Source organism: Oreochromis niloticus, linkage group LG9 (genome assembly GCF_001858045.2).
Source record: "Oreochromis niloticus isolate F11D_XX linkage group LG9, O_niloticus_UMD_NMBU, whole genome shotgun sequence".
In the NCBI taxonomy this organism is placed as follows: Eukaryota; Metazoa; Chordata; class Actinopteri; order Cichliformes; family Cichlidae; genus Oreochromis; species Oreochromis niloticus.
Window position 1 is genome coordinate 18,683,500 of NC_031974.2, and position 23,677 is coordinate 18,707,176.

General features: G+C 41.0%; 3 protein-coding genes across 5 annotated transcripts in view; 1 reads left to right on the plus strand and 2 right to left on the minus strand.

Moving 5' to 3' along the window:
* The window catches only part of LOC102082737 (extracellular matrix protein FRAS1), a 473,764-nt gene that overhangs the window by 160,622 nt on the left and 289,465 nt on the right, over positions 1-23,677 (plus strand). The gene's annotated exons all lie outside the window — the stretch shown is intronic.
* gramd1c (GRAM domain containing 1c) lies at positions 1,293-12,517 on the minus strand. Of its 2 annotated transcripts, none has more exons than XM_003443536.5 (18): positions 12,351-12,517; positions 11,697-11,802; positions 11,261-11,384; positions 10,665-10,765; positions 10,155-10,250; positions 9,984-10,064; positions 7,709-7,827; positions 7,471-7,627; positions 7,156-7,315; positions 6,933-7,076; positions 6,718-6,836; positions 6,464-6,606; positions 5,494-5,597; positions 4,168-4,338; positions 3,622-3,688; positions 3,387-3,506; positions 2,911-3,016; positions 1,293-2,375 (listed from the first exon to the last, which is right to left on the minus strand). In XM_003443536.5, the coding sequence occupies exons 2-18, from the start codon at positions 11,787-11,789 to the stop codon at positions 2,307-2,309; spliced, it is 1,974 nt and encodes a 657-aa protein (XP_003443584.1). In that variant the 5' UTR covers positions 11,790-11,802; positions 12,351-12,517; the 3' UTR covers positions 1,293-2,306. The 2 variants fall into 2 exon arrangements, with proteins under 2 accessions (XP_003443584.1, XP_005471927.1); XM_005471870.4 differs by having other exon boundaries at positions 11,697-11,805.
* On the minus strand, positions 13,881-23,395 carry atp6v1ab (ATPase H+ transporting V1 subunit Ab). The gene is made up of 15 exons (XM_003443500.4): positions 23,249-23,395; positions 20,295-20,396; positions 19,899-20,027; positions 18,430-18,644; positions 18,207-18,344; positions 17,963-18,114; positions 17,712-17,874; positions 17,525-17,633; positions 17,251-17,373; positions 16,186-16,300; positions 16,009-16,072; positions 15,713-15,916; positions 15,453-15,547; positions 14,848-15,019; positions 13,881-14,594 (listed from the first exon to the last, which is right to left on the minus strand). Exons 2-15 carry the CDS (start codon positions 20,374-20,376, stop codon positions 14,502-14,504), a joined length of 1,854 nt encoding a protein of 617 aa, XP_003443548.1. The 5' UTR covers positions 20,377-20,396; positions 23,249-23,395; the 3' UTR covers positions 13,881-14,501.

A 23,677-nucleotide genomic window follows, 5' to 3' on the forward strand; every position in this document is an offset into this window, starting at 1 on the left:
TTTTTCGGTTTAGTTTTAGTTGTTATAAGTTCCGGTTTTAGTCTTTACTTATTACTGTATGGAGAGCATATGTTACAGGCAAGATTTAGGAAAGTTGACTCAGCCTCAGACTCAGAATCTCAAGAACTAGTCCCATCAATGCCTCATCAGATAAGTTTATGTTTTAATATTAATCTCAGTTTCTTCACGCAGACTCAAATTTCAGAAAATACTAGGAATGACCCACCTGAGCCTGAAATATTAGCCATCTGTGTACGTATCATATCGCATCATGGCTCATTGTCATATCAGAAATACCAACGTCAGACAAATATAACCAGAACAATGCACGCTGTCCATGGTCTGCTTTTTGAATACCTATTAAAGAGGAAAATAATTTAACATCAAATAATGGTTTTATTTGTATGTTTGTTTGGTGGGGTTCCATTTGTGCTTTTACATAAATGTTTTATATACTGATCTCTTCAGGCATGCCTCAGGAAAGACATTGGGTATAAAACTCTGAATTCAAACATGCACATCTGCCCAATGTGGCAAATCTTTATGAAAAAGAGGCAGGTAAAAATAGCTTTATGTGTTAATAGATTGGTTTTACTGACCAAGTAAAACAATTCCGATCAGAATAAATATCCTAAAGAGCAAATGGAAAGATTTAAGTAGTAATTCCTTTTTCCTGTAACTTAATGCTACAAATTAACTATTAAAGCTCATATAAGGATAACAGCAATCCTGCCATACGCAATATAAATTAGTCTCCTTGCAGTTTAGTCCCTGCTATCACTACTGTAAGTGAATACTACAGAGGAAATAGAATTTCCTTTGAGGATGAATTAGGACAGGCTTGTGGTCAATAATTAAGCGCTCTCGATCATATTATGTTTCGCCTGTGACAAAAGAACGAAGACACATTTGGCTTTAGTCCCATTTAATCTTTTTCTTCCCCCAGCAGAGCATCTATGCAGCTCCTACCAACACAATCTGGTTTTTTGGGTTTTGTTTTGTTTTTTAAAGAAAGAAAGAAAAAAAAAAAGTCTAAATGGCAGTTCTGTCTTAGTTAAGTCAGATTCTTCCAAAGATAAATATCACTTTGTGCCAACACAGATCAGCCTCATACCAGGCTCCAAATCAATCACTGGTGAAACCGTTTGTACCACTGGCATAACAAGAGAAAGCAGCAAACTTGGAAATTAAGCTCATTATTTACACTGAGACATCATTTAGAAAAATCGTCATTAAGAGTTTAAAATATAAATAGTGTTTATATTTTAAAGGTTTCCAGGAAAAGTCAAAACTTCTGGCAAAAGTAATATTTATTAAAATGATCAATGACAAGACATCGACAACAATCAGTACCAAACACAGTCAAATTCACAGAAATTGATTTATATGTACAGGAAAATGAGAGTCTTCAAATTCAAGAATGACATGTGTAAACCTTAAGAATTAAAAATAAAAGATAAAATGAAAAAAAAAAGGTTGATAAGGAAATCAAAGAACAAGCTTTCCTCTAGTGTTGACAGAGTGAGTTCACAGTACTGAGATAGTCCGAGCCGACACCTTCGCTGAAAGATCACCTCATCAAAAGCATTTTAAACTACGAAATCGTATAGTTCTCTAAATTTGGATCAGTGCAGTGAAAAAAAAAAAAAAAAAAAAAAAAAAAAAAAAGTACCCAAAAACCCTGATTATACCTGAACAGGTGATGAGGATCAGTTCTGGTCTGCTTCATTTAAAGTCCAGGAGAGAACCACAGTGTAATCATTGAAATATCAGCAGATTAACTGAAGTATACATGTACAAAATGATTTGAGACCACAAGTGTAGACGATCCTTCAAGTCTGAGTCACTGATTAGCGGGATTTATTGGGGAGAGGGGAGGGGAGCTCAAGTCAGCCTTACTCATAAGACTGGTGCAAAAAGCTTAAATAATATTGACTCACATCCCAAAAATAAAACTAAACTAAAAGTATTCACAACAGTTCATGTGGCACAAGGCTCATTAAAACAACCATGTAAGCTGCGGGAGCTGAGAGTAGCCCTCTGCAGAAATCTAAACCAGACTCTTGTGAAACATAATCCTCCTCCCAGCAGTCAGTCCGCAGCTTAGAAAACAAACAACATCCTGGCACCTGATACCTCACCACAGGCTTCGGGATGCATAACCACGAAGAAAACATGTCATGTGCCTGGGGATGCCCACATGGCAACATCTGTGGATAGCAGAGGTATCCTCCGAGACAGTTCAGTGCTTCAGTGTCGTTTTATCCACAGGGACAGGTGCTTTGTAGTCACCAGGCGTGGCTGCGTCACTGCTGCGCTGCAGTGTGATTGGCTGTTGCAAAATTCTGTTGCAGCATCACCAGTGAGGTACGAAGCTGCAAGGAGAACACGAACAAGACTCACCAGCTGAACACTTGCGTTAGGCTTTGAGCTAACATAACAGACACACTTTAAATGTTTGAAGTTCTCACAAATTAAAACAGCTTTAAAAAGCATGTGTTTAGTATACATGAAGCCAAATGTCAGTCTGCCATTTTTCAGGATTTATGTGTTGTATTGTTTGCAAAGATATGGGAGAATTGCAGTCAGGCTGAAAGACAACACTAAGAAACATAATTCCTTTCTTTCCTTACTCGTGCCAACGCCACAATCCTCTGTACTTTAACACAAGCACATGCTTTGCAATTTAAAACAGACCCCATCACAACAGAAATTCACTGAACTATGTAAATGTCAGCTGTTAAATGTGCAGTTCTGTCTTGTCACTCAGGATTTTGAGTATGTCACTGACGAAAAAAGGCCTTCGTAATATGCAAAAATGAGCAAATCAAACAAAAACAGAACAAATCTAAACAAAGGAAAAATATTTGCATTTGATTTTGTGATGAACTGGTCTTTTAAATAGCCTACCTGTTCTAAGAGGTTAATGGAGTCCTGAAGTACATTTTTTAGTAAGCGCAGCTCCTCTGGAGACCTCAACGCTGCTCCCAGTTTGGGTCCATACTCAGCAGCTAAGCTGTTAAATAACAAAAGGAGGAATTCATTCTCACGTGTAAGGTATTTTTGCTACAGAAGAAACAGAAACAGATGGAAACAAAGTGAACAATGTGAAAGAAGGCCACTGATGTCACTTACATAACACCATAAATTCACAGAAGCAGACAGTTTGAACACTGAGTCATTAAAACAAGAGCTCTCTTGTGCTGTATGTGGGTTGCTTAAACAGCCAGACAAAACTGTGGAGGAAGACGAACCCCTTCCTCCCGTCCACCCACACTAAGACTTCTGCTTTCTGAGAGCTCGTGGCAACAGCTATTACAGGTACCATCTATGAACAGTCCTCGGTTATACGCAGGTCACAAAGAAGCAGTGGGAAGTCAACTGACCTGGCCTCGCTCCTCTCCCTCAGGCGATGCTTTGTAGTCAGATACATGCGCTGGGCCACATCCTCCATGGCCCACAGCTTAAAAAACAAGCCTAGATTCAGCATCGTCAGGATCAGCAGACTGTAAAAACGCAGAAGGTATTGAGTAATCTGACCAACAGAGCAGGCGGGCGGAAGTGGCTAAGTCAAGACAAACCGCTATATTTCGGTATGTGTGTTCAGGGTTGGCAACTTACATCACACTCATCCCAGCCACTATCGTTGTGACATTCCATCGGTACGGACTTTTCATATCTACAGGGCCTGAAATACAGCAGCACACATCAACAACAGTTTTTTTTGGCTAGCAGTCCTATGAGGATAAAATTGCACTCACAGCAGATTGCGTTTGGCAAGACATTTCCTCTCAATGACAAGCAGTTTTTTGCAACAGTGTGAGGTATAAAAGTTGCTGTTCTCTGGGCGTGTCAAAAGATTGTACCATAACTCTTAAGATGACACAGTTATGACAGGTTTGAGTATTTCCTATTCGAAGTGTACAGTAAAAAGTGTATTAAATGTCTAAGCCCACATTAAGGATTACTTTAATCCAGTTAAGCCATTTGTTTCAATAAAGATAAATATAAAATCTCCCTGCTTTGACATATTTTTAAAAAAATAAATAAATAAATTACAATGAAAATGTCAAATTTAAGTGTTTAAGTCTAAGCCAAGCACAGTTATAATGATCCCGCCAACCCATTTTCATAAACTGTAGTTTCATTATTAAAAGGCGTCAGTACCCATGTTGACTTCTCTGTGCTGCTCAGCGTCGTGCCCATACTGCTTGTTGGGCTTTGAATGCTCTGCCAGAGTCCGGCTGTAAGTCCGCCTCCTCCTGCGAAGCCCACCCATCTTCCCCGGCTCTCCCCCTCCTTGGTTCATCTCCGCTTCCTCCTCCAGCAGTTCTGCTTCTGTGTTGTGTAATCACGGGGCCAAAACCAAAAAAAAAAAAAAAGGAAAGAAACAGGTGGGTTAACTTAGCAAAAGCAAAAGCAATGAACATGAACGGCCTGGCCTGTGTATCATCGTGCCAAAACATCTCAACAGTATATTTTCCCCCAAATGTTTTTTGGCAGATATGAGATGTGCGTATGTGTTATTTGTGGTCAGCAGTGGTTTTCTCCTTGGAACTCTTTCATGTATGCCATTCTCCCCCAGTCTCCTTATTGTTAAATCATGAACTCTTAACCTTAACTGAAACGAGTGAGGCCTACTGTTCCTTTACATGTTGTTACAGGTTCTTTTGTGACCTGGATGAGTTGTCGATTTAAGCCAGCGGTCCCCAATCCCCGGGCCGGTACTGGACTGTGAGTCACTTGATACTGGGCCGTGAGAGATTAGGCTCAGGTGTGAAATTTATGGGTTTCAGGATTTTAGCATTTTTTTAAATAGTTTTTATCATTAACTCTTTTTTTTCTCCGTGTGTTATAAATATTATTTTGTTGTATTTATCCGCGACACCTTAAAATCCGGTCCATGAAAATATTGTCGGACATAAACCGGTCCGTGGTGGAAAAAAGGTCGGAGATCGCTGATTTAAGTAATCTAATTAAACTTTGGTAGGCCAGCCCCACCTGGGAAGGTTCACCACTGGTCTAAGTTTTCTCTATTTGTGGGTAAGGGTGGTTCACTGGAGTCCCAAGGCCTTAGAAATTCCTTTATAACCATTTCCAGACTGATAGATGAGTGTGACTTTGTTTCTTATCCGTTTCTTTAGATAGTAGTAGAATACATCATGGCACTGACAAACAGGGGTGTGTAGACTTTATATTTATTGCATTAACAATAAACATCCCCCTTGTAAATGTACACAAGAGATGAAGACTTTATGCTTTACTTTAATGGTCTTAAAACAACTGATAAGAGCAACTTTATTCTGGCCATATGGCCTGCCCCCGCTTCTCCACTTGCAGATGCAGCAGTAATATGATTCACTGCTGTAGAGCCTAGTGAGTGTTGGAGCCTTCGTTCATATCAGATCAGAGATAAAAGAAAATCACAGGCTGAAGAAAGGAGACAGGCAAGTGCCCTCCTTCCACAGCGTGGAGATGAGGCCATCTACTCACCCAGATGCCGGAAATTCTCTTCTATGCCGCTCCAGGAGTTTTTGGTAATAAAGGACTTGACGAGGCCCCATGGCTGCTTCTTGTACTTTACATCAGTATACACCCTGATAATGTGACAGAGTAAAATCCAGTTATTAAGGAGAATAAACGTGAAAGTCAGACTCATTGATAACATGGTTAACTACACTAATAACGTGTGATGAAGATATACTTTGCATCAAATTAAACAAAGTCTCTGCATTAGCCTTCATTAGCCTTGCTTGCTCGACCCAGTGCCCAAATCAGCAACCAGTATTTAGACAAACCTGTGAAATACTGGGAGATTATGGTGTGGTCAGAAGAGACCCCATTCATAGATGGGGCCGACAGAGCCTTCAGGATTTGAAGACTGTGTAAAAGAATGGGCCAAAAATCACACTTGAGCACCTGCTAAGGTGTCACAAAATCACATCTTAGCAAGTTGCTAATGTAATGCAGGGCTAACATGGAGAGAGAGAACTTTTAATGCTCTCATCCACACCTATCACCGGTTAGAATCCCCAGTTAACTGCATTAATGTTCTGGGACTGTGGGAGGAAACTGGAGAACCCTGTTAGGTGACCATCCTAACCACCGCACTACCCCATGCCTAAATGCAAAATGGTTATGTGCAGACAACACTGGTTCATCCACTGAGTTAGCCCAGCCCCCCCCAAAGCTTGAAGAAATTATAGGTCTTTGTTAAGTGACTTAAAAATGCGATCAGGTAGAGTATAAAGTCTGTAGAGTTACTGACTCATAATATAAAGACATGAAAGGTGGGTGAAGGTTTTTACATGGTACAGTATCTAATTAGGATATAACTGTGTGCGTTTACCGCTTAATAAATGTTACAATTGCTAGTTTTGTACAGTTTAATATGACGTACACCTAGCTTTGTCTAAGTGTAGTGCCAAATAAACCGGACCCAGGAAAAAAGTTGACACTTTACCTTAGTCGACATTTCCTTTTAGAGTTACTCATGATGTAGTAGCGGGTTTGAGTGTAGAAGTAGTCATGATAGGGAACGTCATGTGTGTACACCTCCGAGTTAATGAGGTAATATTGACCAGCCCTGGATTCTTTGTACAGCGTCTGACAGATAATCAGAGTACAAATAAGCAGCCAGGCGTAGTTCAAACAACATTAATATATAAATTAATCAATTTGAGCTCAAAAGCGTCATTCACGCTGATGTAAACACACCTGGTACTCTGTAGCATTGGAGAACTTCCCAATCAGAGGGTTGTTGATGGTTATTGTGTATTTCAGACTCCGCTTCATGTTACCGGAAGAGTCTTTTTGCCAGGCAGTAGAGGTGATATCTGAGAACACAAAAGGCAACCTTGAATACTGTGCACACAAGAGCTTTTATTTGCTAGATCTGAATGAAAACATTTATTTTTTTTAAAGGGCCTTACTGGTTATCTTCCGGGCATCCATAAACCTGCGCATGAAGCTGGAGTCGGTGAAGAGAATTTCAAACATGTGTTTTGCACCGATGTGGAAAACCCGGTTCAAATACTGTCGACCGGACACCTGAGACAGACCAACGCGGTCCTCCACTGAGGAGAGAAGAGAGGAAGAAAGATATTAAACCACATGTTTTAAGCACGCACCAGGCCCTGAGCTGCGTCTTGTCACCTTCTTCTTCGCTTTCCGAGCCGCTTTCCTCAGATACGCCGTTCTCGTTGGCATTAAGGTCAAGAGAAAGCGAGGAGCGCTTGGAGATGCGCTCTGGGACGAGGCGGTCCAGTTGGGGAGCCGGACTGCGCCTTTGGGACGGGGTGTTACGAAAGTCCTCCTGCAAGAAGACAATTTTTTTTTTTTTTTCCCCTTTGAGGTCTCTTATAATAGTTGGTTGAATTTGAGGTGCAATTATGGCTAGTTTTGTCATAATTTTTCCAAAAATAAGATGGATATACATTTGCAGCATTAAAAACGTGATCACTTAAATACCAAGTTGGGCGAGTTCTGTGAGCTAATAGGGGAAGGCATTTCTTCCCCTTGAGGTGTGGAGGTTTCCAAGGGTCCATTTTCCACTTCAGGGATGCGGAGGAAAGGGGGCCGCTCTGGTCTCCCTGGACCGTCATCTCCGCCAGGCCTCGCTGTCAGGCTGCAAACAAACAGGTAACATCAGATTCTAAACATGTCATGCGGTGCGTGTGGCTGGAGATGGAGGTGCAGGTGCGTTTACCTGGTCTGCATGTTTGATTCTGCTATTATCGGTGAGCTATCCATCTCTTCATAGCTTAAGCCAAGATCAAAACCATAATGCTGTCTAACCGTCTGCCATAACTCCTGGCTGGTCAGAGACTGGAAGAGATGGGAAAAGACAAGTCAACCATGACGTTTTGCTTGAAATGAGTGACACGTGAGGTCTTTACCTCTGCTAAGGAGGTAAGCACACAGACACGCAAAGGAAGAAAAGAAAAGAAAAAAAACTCCCAAACTGATCAAGCAAACCTGGAAACACTGCTGTATTATCACCATGGGCGACAAACCGACTGACCTTATTATCTCTCTGACCTGCATAGATACTCATCTTACACTTTCGCATTAACCCTTGGCAGACAAGGGTTCAAAAGCAGACTACAGGAACAAGCTTCCATACAGTGTTAATAAGCGGGACCTTAAATTTTTAGACACAAAACAGTGTTACACAAACAAGATCTTCACTTCAAAATAGATGAACGAGATTATTGCAGACCCGTTTATTCCCACTGGAAATTTACGCGTTTTTTGTCGAATGAGAACGAATTATTGTTTCACGTAAAACCCACAAAAATGTTTGAGATCCATACACACAGGTTTTACTTACGCGTTAAAGGATAACAATCCCACAGCTGTGAGTGTTAACTGGCTCCCAGGCAGTGATCAGTGACCTGGACGCACCGCGCACTCACATTCAGGAAGTAGACAACTCAAGCGAGTCCAAGACGCGCCGCCCAGATTTGCTCCAGTGAAAAAAGGTAAATAGAAAGCTTTTTGTACTTCCCGAAATTCCCGTTCTCTTATTCGTAAAACAGCCACAGGAAGCTTCTTTATTTTTGTTAGAGTAAACCCTCTGATAGCTTCAACTTCAACACCAGCGAAGCGTCAAGTGCGACTGAAGGCCAGTCGTCAATGCAAATCAGCCGTCCTGGCCACACCTGCAGAGGTCAATGAACTTTTATATTCAGGTGTTTGCGTTTCAGATCCCAGGAGACCCACACCCATGAGAAGAGGCTGCCATAGTGCCAAGGCAGAGGCTAAAAACCGATGACGGGATAGTCCAAAGTTCAGCGATTAACAAATTAATCAGTGCCGATACCAAAGCGCCTTGAATGGTTCTCATCTTAAACCCTATGATAATCATGCTGGTTATTTTAGTCTCAATACCCAAAACAAAGCTACTGCCTTAACCTGAGTGGAATTTTCCGCATTCATCTCACATTTGATCACTTTCAGGAAAAGGAAAAAAAATAGATATGACGACAATAGTTTCAATTAAACAAAAACGTAATGACCATGTATAAAATCTAAATTGAAAAAGGTTGGGGATTAAATGCTGTACAAATCACTTAAAGCTTAAATTAAAGAAAAATAGTATTAAAAATTTAATTTTGAATATGAATCTTGCCTTAAAGCAAACTTATTTCATTTTTCTACCTTTTATATTTTTTATTATTGGGCTCTGTTAGAGTGGCTTTCCTGACTCCATAACAAATAAATGATATGTGGCCTTTATCATTTACTTTCACTGACATTTTGAGTGCTTTTAGCCTTTCTTCAATGACAGTATTGCAGCTTGCAAGTTGGGGTTTAAGAGTTGGCTCTACACTTTAGTAAACTTTGACGTTTCACCCTTAAACATGGGAAGCAGCTGATATGCACAACATATTTCTTATTTACGGACTTTGCATGTCCAGGTTTAACACAAGTGAGATATCTTTAATTTTATTATGAAAAATTAAAAAAATCCGGACAATACAAATAAAACGGTTCTTGTTTATTCTTATTTGTTTACCTTTACTACACAGGAACACAGGAAGTGGGTAAAAGGTGAAAGCTGACTTCCAGTGGGTACATCCCTCATTTACATGTAGGTTAATCCAACTGTGGTAACTTTGGATGTGGAACAGTAAACAAAAAAATAAAATAAAAATCCTTGTGTCTGCTAGACTCGTGAACAAACACTGGTACTGTGTGCAGATGGTTAACCCTACACGCAATAACTAAACAAGACTGATTACCTCAAAGGAAGACTGTTTGTGGCTGGGGTAGTGGAGCACGATATGTACTCTGAACTGATTAGATAAATGCTGCATAAAGTCACAGACCCACTAGTGTTTTTGGAGGAGTTGCGCACAGAAGTGCTTTTGGAAATGAGTATAAAACATGAACTAGTGTTGGACATAGACATGAGTACTGTACCGATTGGGACAATGCACTGTTGCAGGTAACAACAGGTGGGTGAAGCAGGGCCTTACCTTACCCATCAGCGTGTTTTGCCACATGCGAAAAACTTCCCGGTAGCTTTTCTCTCTTGCTGAGAAGGAAGTGAAGAAGAACTGCGAGTGAAAATACAAAGAGAAACCGAATATAAGCAAATGTGTGTTTTTCATATGTTAAGCCAGCTCTGAATGATTGCCGTTTGGTACCTTGTCTGTACTCGTGCAGATCTGGATGGCATTGGGAATAAATCGAGCAGTTTTCTCTCTCGTCATATTTGTGATGTTTTTAAGTGTCAGAGTGATCTATTAAAAAAAAATAATAATAATAATAATAATAGTGAAAGGTCAATGTGCATGCTTGAAGAACAAATATCAGTGTCATCTGTTCACCAATGCAAATATCTAATCAGCCAATCACATAGCAGCAACAGTAGATTTAAGCATCTAGACATAGTCAAGACAATCTACTGAAATTCCAGTCAGGTGAGTGGGGGAGAAAGGTGATACAAGTGACTTTGGTTGTTTATTCCAGATGGACTGGTCTCAGTCTCAGAAACTGCTTATCTGCTGGGATTTTCTCCACATATCTATCATCAGTGAGTTTAACCTCTTGGGTACAGTGAAACTGAGAGGTCAAACACACTGCAACTTAAGAAAACACCAGCAAATAGTTTACACCCTCCTCCTGCTTCTCTCCATCCTCTTCAGTGTTATTACCTTTGTTCCACGAAACACATTGCTGTAGAAACAGACCCAGTTCACTGAGAGGTAAATGCGTCCCTGTAGGAGTATATCCCGCTGGAGGGCACACGGATAATCTGAGGAAAAACACAGAAGAGCGCTGAAGCAGACACACCATGCATATAAATAAATGTCTCTGAACTGTGTTTGACGTTTTTAGGTTTAAACTGCATTTGGAATAAAGAGGAGCATTTTCACAGAGAAACTCATTTTGAGCAGATCCATTTTTATCATTTAAAATATTGAACTTTAAACAAAAAAAAGAAAAGAAAGAAAAGCATGTGTGCTGAAATTCAGCGCTCATTAAATTGTTACAACTGTGGGTTTCTGGGTGTTGCAAAAAGCTCAAGAAATAATCTTTGTTTATGTGACTGTAGGTTCCTGAGTGGCTCTAACAGGAAATAAATGATGCGCACTGCTCACAGAACTTAAATGATGCAAAGACGCCCATAGAGAATTTAATGTCATGACACAAATAAAATAAATATTATGATGCATTTGGATATAAAGAATGGAACTGATGGACACAATGAGATTAAAAAGACCCAACAATGGCAGCCTTTTCAACTCACCCACAAGGAGTCTCTCCGTTTCAGGCAGCTCTTTGAACAACTTTTTAAACTCCTCGAGCCTCTGTTTGTAGGTTGGCACAGGAGGCTGAGGTGCTGCGAGGCACTGTGCCTGAACGTCAGAGCTCTGACAGAGGAACAGTTCACATTAATGACACGAGGACTTTAATGCAGAGCAAGAATTTGTGAAAGAAACAACAAAACGATGAGATCTGTAAAACTGAGATTAACATGTGTAGACAGGCTGGATAAAATAAAGAACATCTCCAGATGATGAGCAGATTTATGAGCCTCAGAGAGGAAACAGCAATCACACCTTTGTGCTGGGAGGAAACATGGCCTCCCACAAGGGGGCAGTGAAAGATTTTCCATTTCACAGTTTATGACACTGACGAGAGCAGCAGCAGCAGCTTTATGTTAGTTGTATTTTTTTCCTTACATCTTCATCTGAGCTCCACCTCAGATCCGCGAGTGAGGTATCATCTGTGACGTCATCACTGCCCACTCCTGACCGGTTGGATACCTGGTCCATCTGCTCTGCTGCGCTGCTTAGAAGCAAAAGTACATTGATATATGTAGGTTTATATATTTGGCTATGCTGTAATATGCTCTGTTTAAACCATTCATGCTTTTGCGTTATCGCTTTAAACTTTGATTAGCGGGTGTCAGGACGAGGGGGAAAGCTCTTTTGAAGGGTTAAACTTTAATAACCTGCAAAATGTCAACAAACATCAGGTCCGCCGGGGAGGTCATTATCGCCTCAACGGAACTGGTTTGACTGGAGAGCTTAGTGAGGATGTGCAGGCATGCCACTGAACAGAAACCTGCAAGATCTCGTGGTAAACTGGAAAGCTTACCACGAACTTACCTTCGGTGAAAGGGCAAGTTTTGTGCCACAAGTTAAAAGTTGACATCATAAAGAAGTCAGGACTTTAAAGCAGCCTCCCTCTTTCCCCTTTCGCCGAGATAGAGATGAGAGATGGGAGCTATCAGCTGATGTGCAGCCAAGTCAAACAGCTCAAGTTGATAAAAGACTATCAAAGATCAGATACTCTGTTATCAAGCTTATATTTATATCTCCACGTGCACTTACCTGTCACGTAGTGGACCCAGGATTTCTGCTCTATGTGACCGAGGTTAAAATAAATAAATAAAAGTGCAGCGGTTTATCCCACACAACTCCGAGGCTCTCCCGAGTTAAATGTACTCTTGGCACGCCTTGCTGCAGGTGCATCTTATCCGGCCCGGGGAGCATTCCTTAAGGGAGTTGTCATCTCATTGGTGGTGACGCTCATTGGTTTTCACTCAATTACTTAAGGCTCCAAAAAGGCCCCTCCCTCCTTTTATTTTAGTAATCCTCAAGATGAAAGGTTAATTTCAATTATAGCCATTTGACTGAGTAGCGCAACGTGATATTTCAGTTTCTTTGGGGGAATGGTAGAGTCACCAGCCACTTCATTAGATATACCTGTTTACTGTTCCTCAGCCAATCAGAAGGCAGCAACGTAATACATTTACGCATGTAGACATGCCCAGGATCACCTACTGAAGCTCTAACTGAGCATCAGAATAGAGAAGAAAGGTTATTTACGTGACTGTGAACGTGGCAGTCCGTTTGGAGTATTTTATATTATTTATATTACTGCTGATTTTCCAGCCCAACTCTCTCTAGTTTACAGAAAATATTCTAAAAAGAGAAAATATCCAGGTGAAAATCTTTTGTTAATGCCAGAGGCAAGAGGAAAATGGCCAGACTGCTTTGAGGTGACAGACAGGTGACTGTAACTTTATAAAACCACGTGTTACACTCAAGATTTGCAGAAGAACATCTCTAAGCACACACAGGTGAAACCTGGAAGCAGATGGGTTACAGCAGCAGAGACCACACATGGTACAGGTCTTGTCAGCTGACAGCAGGAAACTGAAGCTACAATTTACATTTTCGCCAAAATTGGATAATAGAAGACTGAAAAAAATGTTTCCTTGTCTGATGAGTCTAGATTTGCGCTGTGACATTTGGATGGTAAGATCAGACTTGAGCATAAACAGCATGAAAGGATGTATCCCATCATGCTTTGGCTCAATCATTCAGGGTGCTGCTGCTGGTGTAATAGTGTAGGGGCTATTTTCTTGGCACACTTTAGGCCCCTTAGTATCAACTGAGTGTGTCCATCCCATTAAGACCAGTGTACCCATCTTCTTATTGCTGCTTCCAGCAGGATAACACACCATGTCTCAAAGCTGAAATCATTTCAAACTGTTTCCTTGAACTTGACAATGAACTCACTTTTACACTTTGTACTTATCTTTATTATATTTGGGTTAGTTTTTGACTTTGAGGTATAAATTATGCTACTTATTTAAACTATTTTTATTATGTTGTGTTTAACTTAATATTTAACTGCTAAATTTATATGAGATTATGACTATTTTATATTAGATTACAAGCACTAAGATTCAGCTGTTGCTTTTAACCAGTGGTAATTAAGGTAGTTAAAACGTTACGTAAATCGATCCTGAGGTCAGGAGACTACACAGTATGCGTGATATGCAGGGAAACCAGTTTAACAGCTCCGGCAGTATCATCAGAAACAATGAAGTCAAAAAGGCGACAACACCACAATGACTGTTTTTTTTCCTCATGTTTTAATTCTTTGGGAGTAACATGATGAAAGCACTGGACAGCAGAGCGCAGGACTCTTACACATTCACACAGCAAAGTACACAGCACTGCACAGCGTGAAACACAACCATAAAAACAAAAACTAAACAAAAAAGAACAAAGCCTTTACGTCAAAATGCTGGCAATAAATAGACTGATCTCATTAAATTTATATTCAATACTCTTCTGTACAGATGGTCTGTGAATTACAATACATCAACTGAACAATCCTCTTCAGGAAGAGCAACACAACACGTAGGATTCATGTAAACAGAGAAAGGAATTACCAAGGTGAAGGGATCCCTGTTTCATACACACATCTAATTCACATACACGCACACATGATCGATGACCATGCAGAGGATCCAGAGTGTGCCGATACGAGGCAACGAGTAATAATGAATACAGTACATCTTTCTCTTTTCCCTCCACATGAAATTTCACATGCGCACACTCTCACACGGTGACTCACAAAGGAGCACAAAGGAGTACAGAGAGTTTGGGGGATACATGGAGGTGGAATGTGATTCTGCAGTGGAGGGGTCTGAGATGAAAACTGGAAAGATTGTGACTAGTGGGCGCCTATTCCTCCAAGGTACGGAAGGCGTTCTGCATGTCCTCCACCAGCTGTGCATACTCAGCCTTGATCTTGGCTTCACCATCCTTAACCGGGTCCTACACGGAAATAAACAGAAATAAAGTCTCAAAGCTCAAAAAGAAAACGATCTGTGTTGGCTTAATTTAAAATATCAATTTAAAGTTAGTTTTTGACTTCTTGAAATCTTGCTGCTTAAAAACTAACACGTAAGAAAAAACTTCTAAACCAAAAAAAACAACAACAACAACAACAACAACAACAACAACAACAACAGATGAAGGAAGAACAAAAGAAACATTCGACAGCTTTTGCGTGTACACTTGAACACACCTTGAATTTCATTGAGCTGATCCTGTAGAGGATTTCTCCCATGTGCTCCCTGATTATGGCCCAGGTGATTTTGTTGTCGCTCTGAGCTGTGGTCTCCACCGCATGCCGTGCCATGTCATAGAAAGCTATCATGTTGGAGAGAATGCCCACTGTCTTGTAGAAGGGACAGAACCTGAGGAGATTGACACCAAAGAGTCAGAAAAAAAGGAGCTAACTGTAGATCAGGTCAAGAAACAAGGTACTTATGATTTCTAAAGAGTAGATGTAGGGCCAGACTTACTGCTTTGCAGCAGCGGAAACTGGGTTTTGCCGTTTGTTGGTATTTAGGGACAAGAATATTTAAATCAGGTGTGCTGACTTACTAACGTTTATGACATGCAATTTACAGCTAATACTATAATACTGCAATTGCAATGAATTTTAATGCAGAAAAAAGGCATCTTATGTTTTGGACCTGGACACTATTTTGGCCCCGTTTAGTAAATATGCTGCTATTAATCTAAAGATCTCCACACAGAAATTACCCAGCAGTGAATCATCATTTTTTTCAAAATCCAGCCAGTAACATCAGTTAAGGTTCAAGTCACGTAGGCTATAAATGTTACCTGTCATAAGGAGTGTAACCGTTCTGCTGCAGGAAGTCATCTTTGATCAGTTTGGCCACTTCCAGAGTGATTTTATCTGTTTCTGCCAGTGAAGCCTGTCAGAGATAATGACACCTTTATTTATTCATGTGAAAAGACTTCAATGAATTTCTTAAACACGCCAAAACAGAACCAATGAAGAAATTTGAGATTTTTTCAGGATCTGTTTCTGGCTTTGAAGAGGACATCAAACCACATTCATTGACTCTGTGGTAAATTACCTTTCCGACAAGCTGCACAATCTCTGCCAGGTCCTCTTCCTCCTGCAGGATCTCCTTCGCCTTCGTACGTAAAGGTACAAATTCAGGGAAGTGCTTGTCATAATATTCATCCAGGGCACGGGTGTATTTGCTGTAGCTGATGAGCCAGTTGACGGATGGGAAGTGCTTCCTCTGAGCCAGCTTCTTATCCAAACCCCAGAACACCTAAGAGGGGAAGAAATGAGGAGAAATAATAAAGCACATGTGATTTTATAAAGCTGATCCAGTAAGAGTGGGATTAGAAGCTGATCCTTTACCTGAACAATACCAAGTGTGGCTGAGGTAACAGGATCAGAGAAGTCACCACCAGGGGGCGATACACTGAAAAAAAGCACAAACATTTTCATGAAACTGCTGTATTCCACTTTTTGTTGCTGCTCAAAAAAAGATGTGCAGAGTAATGTCTCCCTCTAGTGATGCAAAGCTGTACTCACGCTCCTACAATACTGACGCTGCCTTCCCTCTCTGGGTTACCCAGGCACTTCACTCTTCCGGCACGCTCATAAAAGGAGGCGAGTCGGGCACCCAGATACGCAGGATAACCACTGTCTGTGGGCAGATGCAGGAAATACTGTTTACCGAGTACCATTATGCTTTTATTTCACCGAAGAAATGAGACACTTCAACTCTGAACGCACACGGCATTCAAAATAAAAGCACACTGGCTCCACTCTAATGAAATTCCAAGCTGTCAGCTGTTTTCATACAGTTGGTTTTGCAGTTTTACCTCAAACGTACACTTTACAACAAAACAAAATGGTTTAATTCACAGTTATGGGTCAATATTTGAGCTATCTATTTATATAAAGTCAAATGAAGATAAGAGAATAGCAGATAAATGTAAGTCGCATATGAATTCATTTTCCAAATTTCTGAACTTTCTTTCCTAATTTCCTGTAGCGCATTGTGAAGCTTGATGCAATCTAGTTCTCCACTGAGAAGAGTAGAAAGGAATGGAGTGCTATTTATATAGTGCACTCATACATACATTCATGAGGTACTTTATTCTATAAGTGTTAAGTATTCCATCTACCTCAGATCGACGGCCAATTTATAACTACTAATTAATCTAGCATGCATGTCTTTAGACTCCTGGAGGACGCAGAGAGAACCCATGTAGGCAATGGGAGAACATGCAAACTCTATACAGTGGGGCCCTAGTCTGACACAAACCAGAATCTTCTTGTTGTGAAGCAACAGTGCTAACCACTGTACCACCATAAAGCAAGCGTACTGTTCATGTTACTCCTGTCTATATCTTTAGAAAACCTGATATGGTTGTGATGAATTTTTCTAACATTTCTCACGAGCCCCTCCTGCTGTTGTGTAGCTTAGATGAAAATTGGACTAAAACCACCCTCAAAAGACTCTGAGTCTAACCAGCTAAATCGGTGTCACAATAATTAGGAGATCCTTGAATATTTTCTTCCCCATATTAGACCCTAACATTGTGCCCTAAAATTTTAAAAAGCTCTGCTCACGTGAGACTTCACACTTACCAGCAGGCATCTCAGCCAGACGTCCAGAAATCTCCCTGAGAGCCTCAGCCCAACGGGAGGTGGAGTCGGCCATCATGCTCACGTTGTACCCCATGTCTCTGAAGTACTCAGACAGAGTGATTCCTGCCAAAATAAACTGAGTTAGAAGGCACAGCACATGTGAGCCAATTAAAAAGAATCACACGAGGACAGTGAGTGTTCTTCAGTTTATAAGAGGATCGCACAGTTAGGGTGAGAGATAAAAAGTACTTTTTAGGGTACTGTTAACAGTCACCTGTGTAGATGGAGGCTTCTCTGGCAGCTACGGGCATGTTGGAGGTGTTGGCCACCAGCGCTGTTCTCTTCATGATGCTCTCAGTCTTGCCGTCCACCTCCATCGTCAGCTGTTGCCCAAACAACACTATCAGTTGCCGCTGAACAATAGTTTACTTAGAAAGGGGTGCCAGTACACTGCCACTTACTTCAGGGAAGTCTCTCAATACTTCTGACATCTCATTTCCACGCTCCCCACAGCCTACGTAGATGATGACATCACTGTTGGAGTATTTGGACAGGGACTGAGAGATGACAGTCTTTCCACAGCCAAAGGCTCCTGGGATAGCTGTGGTTCCTCCTTGCACACATCTTCAAACCATGAAGAGAAGAGAATAGGAGAACTTATCTGAAAAAAATCGTCAAGGGCAAAAGGTCTGAGGGAGAACTTGAGACTCACGGGAAAAGGGCGTCCAGCACTCTCTGTCCGGTCAGCAGCGGGTGATTGGCGGGCAGCTTCTCTGTGACGGGCCGCACTTGTCTGACAGGCCACACCTGCACCATGGTGAACTTCTCCTTCACACCTTCAAACTCCAGCTCCATCACCACATCCTGACACAGAGACGCACACAACATTAGCACAAATCAACACCTCACAAGCCGCTCATAAATTACAATTGTAGCTGGAGGCGTGTCAGACTCACAGTGATATCATAGCTCCCAGGCGGAGCCACGTAGGTCACGGTGCCTCTGTTTTTAGGAGGCAGCATGATCTTGTGCTTAATGAGGGAGTTCTCGTACACCATACCATAGATGTCGCCGCCTGTGATGTGACTGCCAACCTAATAGAGAGAAAAGAGATGTACAGTAAATCTAACGAACCCGACATCTCAGACTTTTCAAGAAGAAGTCTCCACGAACTCGTACCCGCAGACTCTTGCTGGGGGAAAACTCCCACTTGAGGTCTCGGTTGAGGGCTCCAATATTTACACCTCTGGGAATGTAGATGCTTTGTGTGAGGTCATTAATGTCCTTCAGAGGTCGTTGGATACCATCAAAGATTGAGCCCATGATTCCTGGACCCAGCTCGACTGAAAGAGGTTTCCCCGTCCGGAGCACAGGATCGCCCACAGATACACCAGCTGAATTCAAGCTCAGAAAAACTCGTCAGCATTTGGATGAATTAGTTACCACCCGAGGACTAAGATAACCCCAGTTTGATTATTTTATAAGCAGCAAGGTGCTCAATAGTCTTGAACTCCCCCCCACATTTCTTAATATTTTAGCTGGCAAATGGCAAATGGATGCAGAGATTTGAAACATTTGCAAACATGCAGGGAAATACAGTATAAGGCAAAACTACGACCTTGAAAGTCGATATTTGGTATGACCACCTTTCTTCTTCAACACAGCCTGAACTCTCTCAGCCAAAAATCTGTTTTCTATTAACTACAGACATGACTTTAAGATACTGTTCATCTGCTGTAAACAGATTTTAGGTGTTTTTGTCCTCCATTTGTCCAGTTTCCTCCAATTTTTTAAGGACACACTGCATGCCAAGCCATGTTTTTCTGTGTTTTTATGACTTCTAGTAACAAAGTTTCTAAGCTGTCTGTAATGTATAAACAAAAAAAGAACTGGTTTTTCCCTCGAGTTAGGTGCCTTTTTTTAAGCTTGAATGATTCAACAAACAAAAATAAATTCCTCTGAAAATAGTCAGGTACAAGGACTAGATTGAAGAGTCCTTGTCCTTTGAAAGACCTTCGGAAAACATGGAGAACTCTAGGCTTGCTCAAGACTGCTTTAAAAAATACAAAATCGTTTTGGTTTCTACACAGAAATGTGGTGTCTGTTATATCCAGATTCACATGCTCTCTTTAGGAATTTATGGCTGTGACTCAATCCATCCAGTTACATAAAAGATTATGTGGATTTTATAGTAAAGGGTACAGTAGCTTTCTCCAAATTGATTGACTACCTCCTTAAATACGGTCAGTGATGATGGTCAGTGATGACCCCAAAACAATCTGGGTAAAAGACACAGGATGCCTCTGAAACGCTCGAGCGTCATTATCCTTATCACCAGTTAGGGGTGGAACTATACTGACAATTAGATAGTAAATACAGCAGTGACTTAGTTACACTGATGTTATTAATACTGTCCTAAACAATGTCACTTGCAGCTCTATCAAAACTGGTGCAAGAAGCATAACAAATGATACACCCACTTTAGTGAATGTACCACAAATCCAGGGTGGAAGAAAGAGTCTGAGGAGTATGAAATGGAGAAATCCTGCAACCAAACCCTATCTGACTGTTTATATGGACCTCTTCCTCTTGTTTCAGGACCAACTTTTATAATATCCCATAACAGCAGCGTAATAAAATAAGGATACATGTCTCCTCGTAGACCTGGATGGTGGCCATGTCTCCCTCCAGCCTGATAATCTCTCCCACCAGCTCACTGTGGCCGACACGGACCAGCTCATACATGGCTGCTCCTGCCATGGCCGTCGCTGTCACCACTGGAAGCACAGATGAGATGTAATCAGAAGAGTGATTGCTTTTTGTTTGACTGAAATGAATTTTGCTGTTTGTTGTAAAAGCAAAGTTGTTGTGCCTTTGTAGGATAAAATAGTGCTCACAAAACCTTATAATTGTGACCAAGACTGAGAAATACAGACGTGGTTAAATGTGTTTGTGTCATTACACCTCCTCAGTTTTTTCTGGAAAGTGCTAATAATGTGTTAAATATGAAAGAGGAGTTTCATAAGGAGTGTGTGGTGACCGACCTGGTCCGGAGACTCCGTGAACGTATCCAAACTGGCTCTCCCTCTCCTCATCCCTGATCTTGGGCAGCTTGGACATGTCCATCTTCACGTTTATTAGTCAGACTGGAAGAAAAGAAACATAAGCAGCTGTTACTGACAACAACTTCCCTTTTTGTGACAAATTTAAAATGACAAATTAGTTCATTTTCTGCCATAAAGCCCCTACGAGAGTTCAATTCAATTTTACTTATATAGCACCAAATCACAACAACAGTTGCTTCAAGGCAATTTATATTGTAACGTAAAGACCCTACAATAATAAAGAGAAAACCCCAACACTCATATGACCCCCTATGAGCAAACACTTTGGCAACAGCGGGAAGGAAAAACTCCCTTTTAACAGGAAGAAACCTCCAGCAGAACCAGCCTCAGGGAGAGCACCACAGTTACCATCTGAGGAATAAGATAATCCATGTTTGATTATTATATTTTTAAGTATCAATTTGAAACTTCTCATTTTCAAGTTGTTGCATTCACAAACTTAGGTGCCCACGGTGCCCGCCCAGCAGAAAGTAAATGGGAATTCAGCTGGGAAGTATTTTTGTGTAATTATGATTTCAACCACAAGATGGTGCAGCAGGCCAGTCGAACTTTTAACCACGTAAAAAGACATGTTCATGTTTAGAGTGGCAGGATGGGTAAAACCAAAGCCTTATGAGGAAACAGGAGAGGTAAAAAGAAATACTGAAAGTTAAAAGAACACCAGCACACATCTGAAAACATTTCAACATAATTACTAGTGAAACGGTGACCCCCGGTGGTGAAAGTTCAAAGGTGGTAATTACAAAAGATACCTTTAATGTGCTGATTCAAAAACTCACAGCAGCTCTTAAAAAACTTTTTGTTTTTCTTAGAACACATAGACATTCTGTGTATTCAAATGAATTTGGAATACCTCTGCGATGAACTGGCAACTTGTACAGGCTGAGTGGGTAAGCAAATGGATATATGAATGTGGACTTTTGACCAGAATTGGACAAATTTATATTCTCATTACAAGTTCATTTAAATGTTTTCCTGGCATTATGCTGACTACTCTATATTGTCTCCCCCTGTAATAACCATGGAAACCTTGAAGAATGCACAGCATCACTGCTCAGGGCTCCTTGTCTTGCTGCAGTCTCAGCATCACAGGCAGAAGTAGGCCACCTCACCAGCCAGTCCACTGGCCTACTACAGTCAGTCAGCGTGACACGTCCGGCTAACATTAGTGGGGGATCCCACAGCATGCTCTTTTTTTTTTCTTTTTTTTTTTTTTCATATGAAGAATAGGGTGCATCTTTCCCACATCAGGCAGTTCCTTTTTCTGCTATATTTATATCTCACAATTCAGCCACATGCAGATGTAACAGAAACACAAGCTGCCACGAGTCGTGACACAGACCCATCCTCACAGAGCGCTGCCTGCAGATGCTCTGCACACATTCAAGATCAGCTTTATCTGCTACATAATATATTCATTACTTGCAGTGACATCAAGTAAATATGCCTTTACTGTGGATTTCTTTTTCTGCCTCCCTTTTCTTTCCATCTTTCTACATCTATGTCCTTTATTGCCCTTCCTGCTGATGCACAGATCTTCCTGCTCACGCTAGGCTGCTTGGCCATCTGTGCTGGAATAAAGCAGCTCCACCTATGGATTAAAGCAAGAACTGCAAGAGAGATACACATAGAAAGGCTTCACTGCTCAAAAACCAGACTAAATTTACTGGTTTTAACTGGATAATACAGGTATTATCCAGGGAGCTCACCTGGAAAACCTGCTAGTGTACCAGAGGCAAGTCTCTGCCCATTTGATTAATAACATCACAACAAATAACAAAAGAATTACACATAAAACATCGAATATGTCTTCTTTTAAAGCAGCACAATAATATTTATTGGAATAATTAACTTTTGTATGTAATAAACCCACAGAGTAGCACTTTTTCATAACTTCCAGATACAACAGCTATGGAAAAGGTATTCTACATGACACTAAGTCATATGATCTTGGCACATGACTGGCTGCCCTCTATCTATGAGTCTCTTTAAGGAAGTGGAAAACCAGCATGGTGAAAAACTGGGAAGTCAAAATTATAACTGTCTGTGTGGAAACTCTGGAAATTTTCTCCCATCTGACTGCAGTACTTCACATATTAAAGACAATTTACTACAGCATTAATATACTAATGTGGGTAACAACTGACGGCAAAAAGGGGAGAAAGCCTCCTGTTGGGACCAAATGTTACACTGATAAAACAGCTTATGAGCCAGCAATTGAGGAGTCTGTAGCAGAGTTTAACCCGAGTGTCCCTTCTGACCAAAAGGTTAACCTGTATGAGATGGTGTCTGGGTAAAAACACGCTCAGTAATGTTACATGTGAGTGAGGTGATTCTGCAAAGCATCCTGACATGCAGATGTTAAATGAAAGCCCCATGGACGCAGGTAACGCTGCTGATCGCTGAACGCTGCTCATGTATATAATACCGACTGACAGTAATATTGGCAACAGTAAAGATTTTATGACATAAGAATGACCTGGTAGCCTGTTTATGACATATGATATGCAGAAATCTGTGCATTCGCTTTGAAGGAGTGCACAATATTCGGAACTATAAACTAGCCAGCTGTTAAGACACAACAGGAAGAGTCTGAAATCCAAATAATAAAGCCGGAAAATATGATGTTAGTAATTTCCACTCGGCCACATTTTGTCCTTACGTTAACAACAAGGTTAGCTAGCTGTGTGGGTGATTAGGTGTTGTGAAAATGATAGCAAGACTGGTTTGTCGGCCTGGGTGGGAAAAAAATGCTGTCTCTACTATTCTGGCGCATAGGGATTGCTAAACGGTTTCACTGTACACGCACATTCAAATATACTTCGTAATATTAAAATGGCGTTAAACGTTAAAAGGAAAAACTGGATATTTACCGTGTGGCTGTGAAGTGTCCGTTTACTGTCTTGCTTCGAGAGAGGAACACTGGCTGCTGCGGAGCGTGACAGCGAGCAGAGATCAGCTGACTTCATTCACTCACCGCTCGCTTTTACTGCGGGCTAGCGGCAACTGGCGCCATTTTGGATCCTCCCCTGGACTACCGCAAAGATCTCTAACTGGTGGATATTCGTGGTCATTTAACTTCACTTTACATAATGCACTACTCCGAGCTCATAGCTTCTCATATTGTTGCTGTAACCCTTGTGTTAAATTATGTTATCACCTTTATGGTAAATTGGTTTTATAGGAGACTACGTAAACTTTTGTTTAAGTACATCTTTTGTGAGCGAGCGTAAACCCACAGTAATGTAGATCTGTTGGTAGGCAACGATAAACAACCTAACGATATGCTACATTACATATAT

What these genes read in the sequence shown, in the direction of transcription:
- gramd1c (XM_003443536.5), bottom strand. Translation starts at nt 11,789, where the DNA reads ATGGACCAGGTATCCAACCGGTCAGGAGTGGGCAGTGATGACGTCACA. An exon ending in GGTGGAGCTCAGATGAAGAT is followed by an intron (nt 11,385 to 11,696) that starts GTAAGGAAAAAA and finishes TTCCTCTGTCAG; the next exon opens with AGCTCTGACGTTCAGGCACA. An exon ending in GAATCAAACATGCAGACCAG is followed by an intron (nt 7,628 to 7,708) that starts GTAAACGCACCT and finishes GTTTGTTTGCAG; the next exon opens with CCTGACAGCGAGGCCTGGCG.
- atp6v1ab (XM_003443500.4), bottom strand. Translation starts at nt 20,376, where the DNA reads ATGGACATGTCCAAGCTGCCCAAGATCAGGGATGAGGAGAGGGAGAGC. An exon ending in TCTGGCTGAGATGCCTGCTG is followed by an intron (nt 16,301 to 17,250) that starts GTAAGTGTGAAG and finishes ATCTGCCCACAG; the next exon opens with ACAGTGGTTATCCTGCGTAT. An exon ending in AGCGTCAGTATTGTAGGAGC is followed by an intron (nt 16,073 to 16,185) that starts GTGAGTACAGCT and finishes GCTTTTTTTCAG; the next exon opens with TGTATCGCCCCCTGGTGGTG.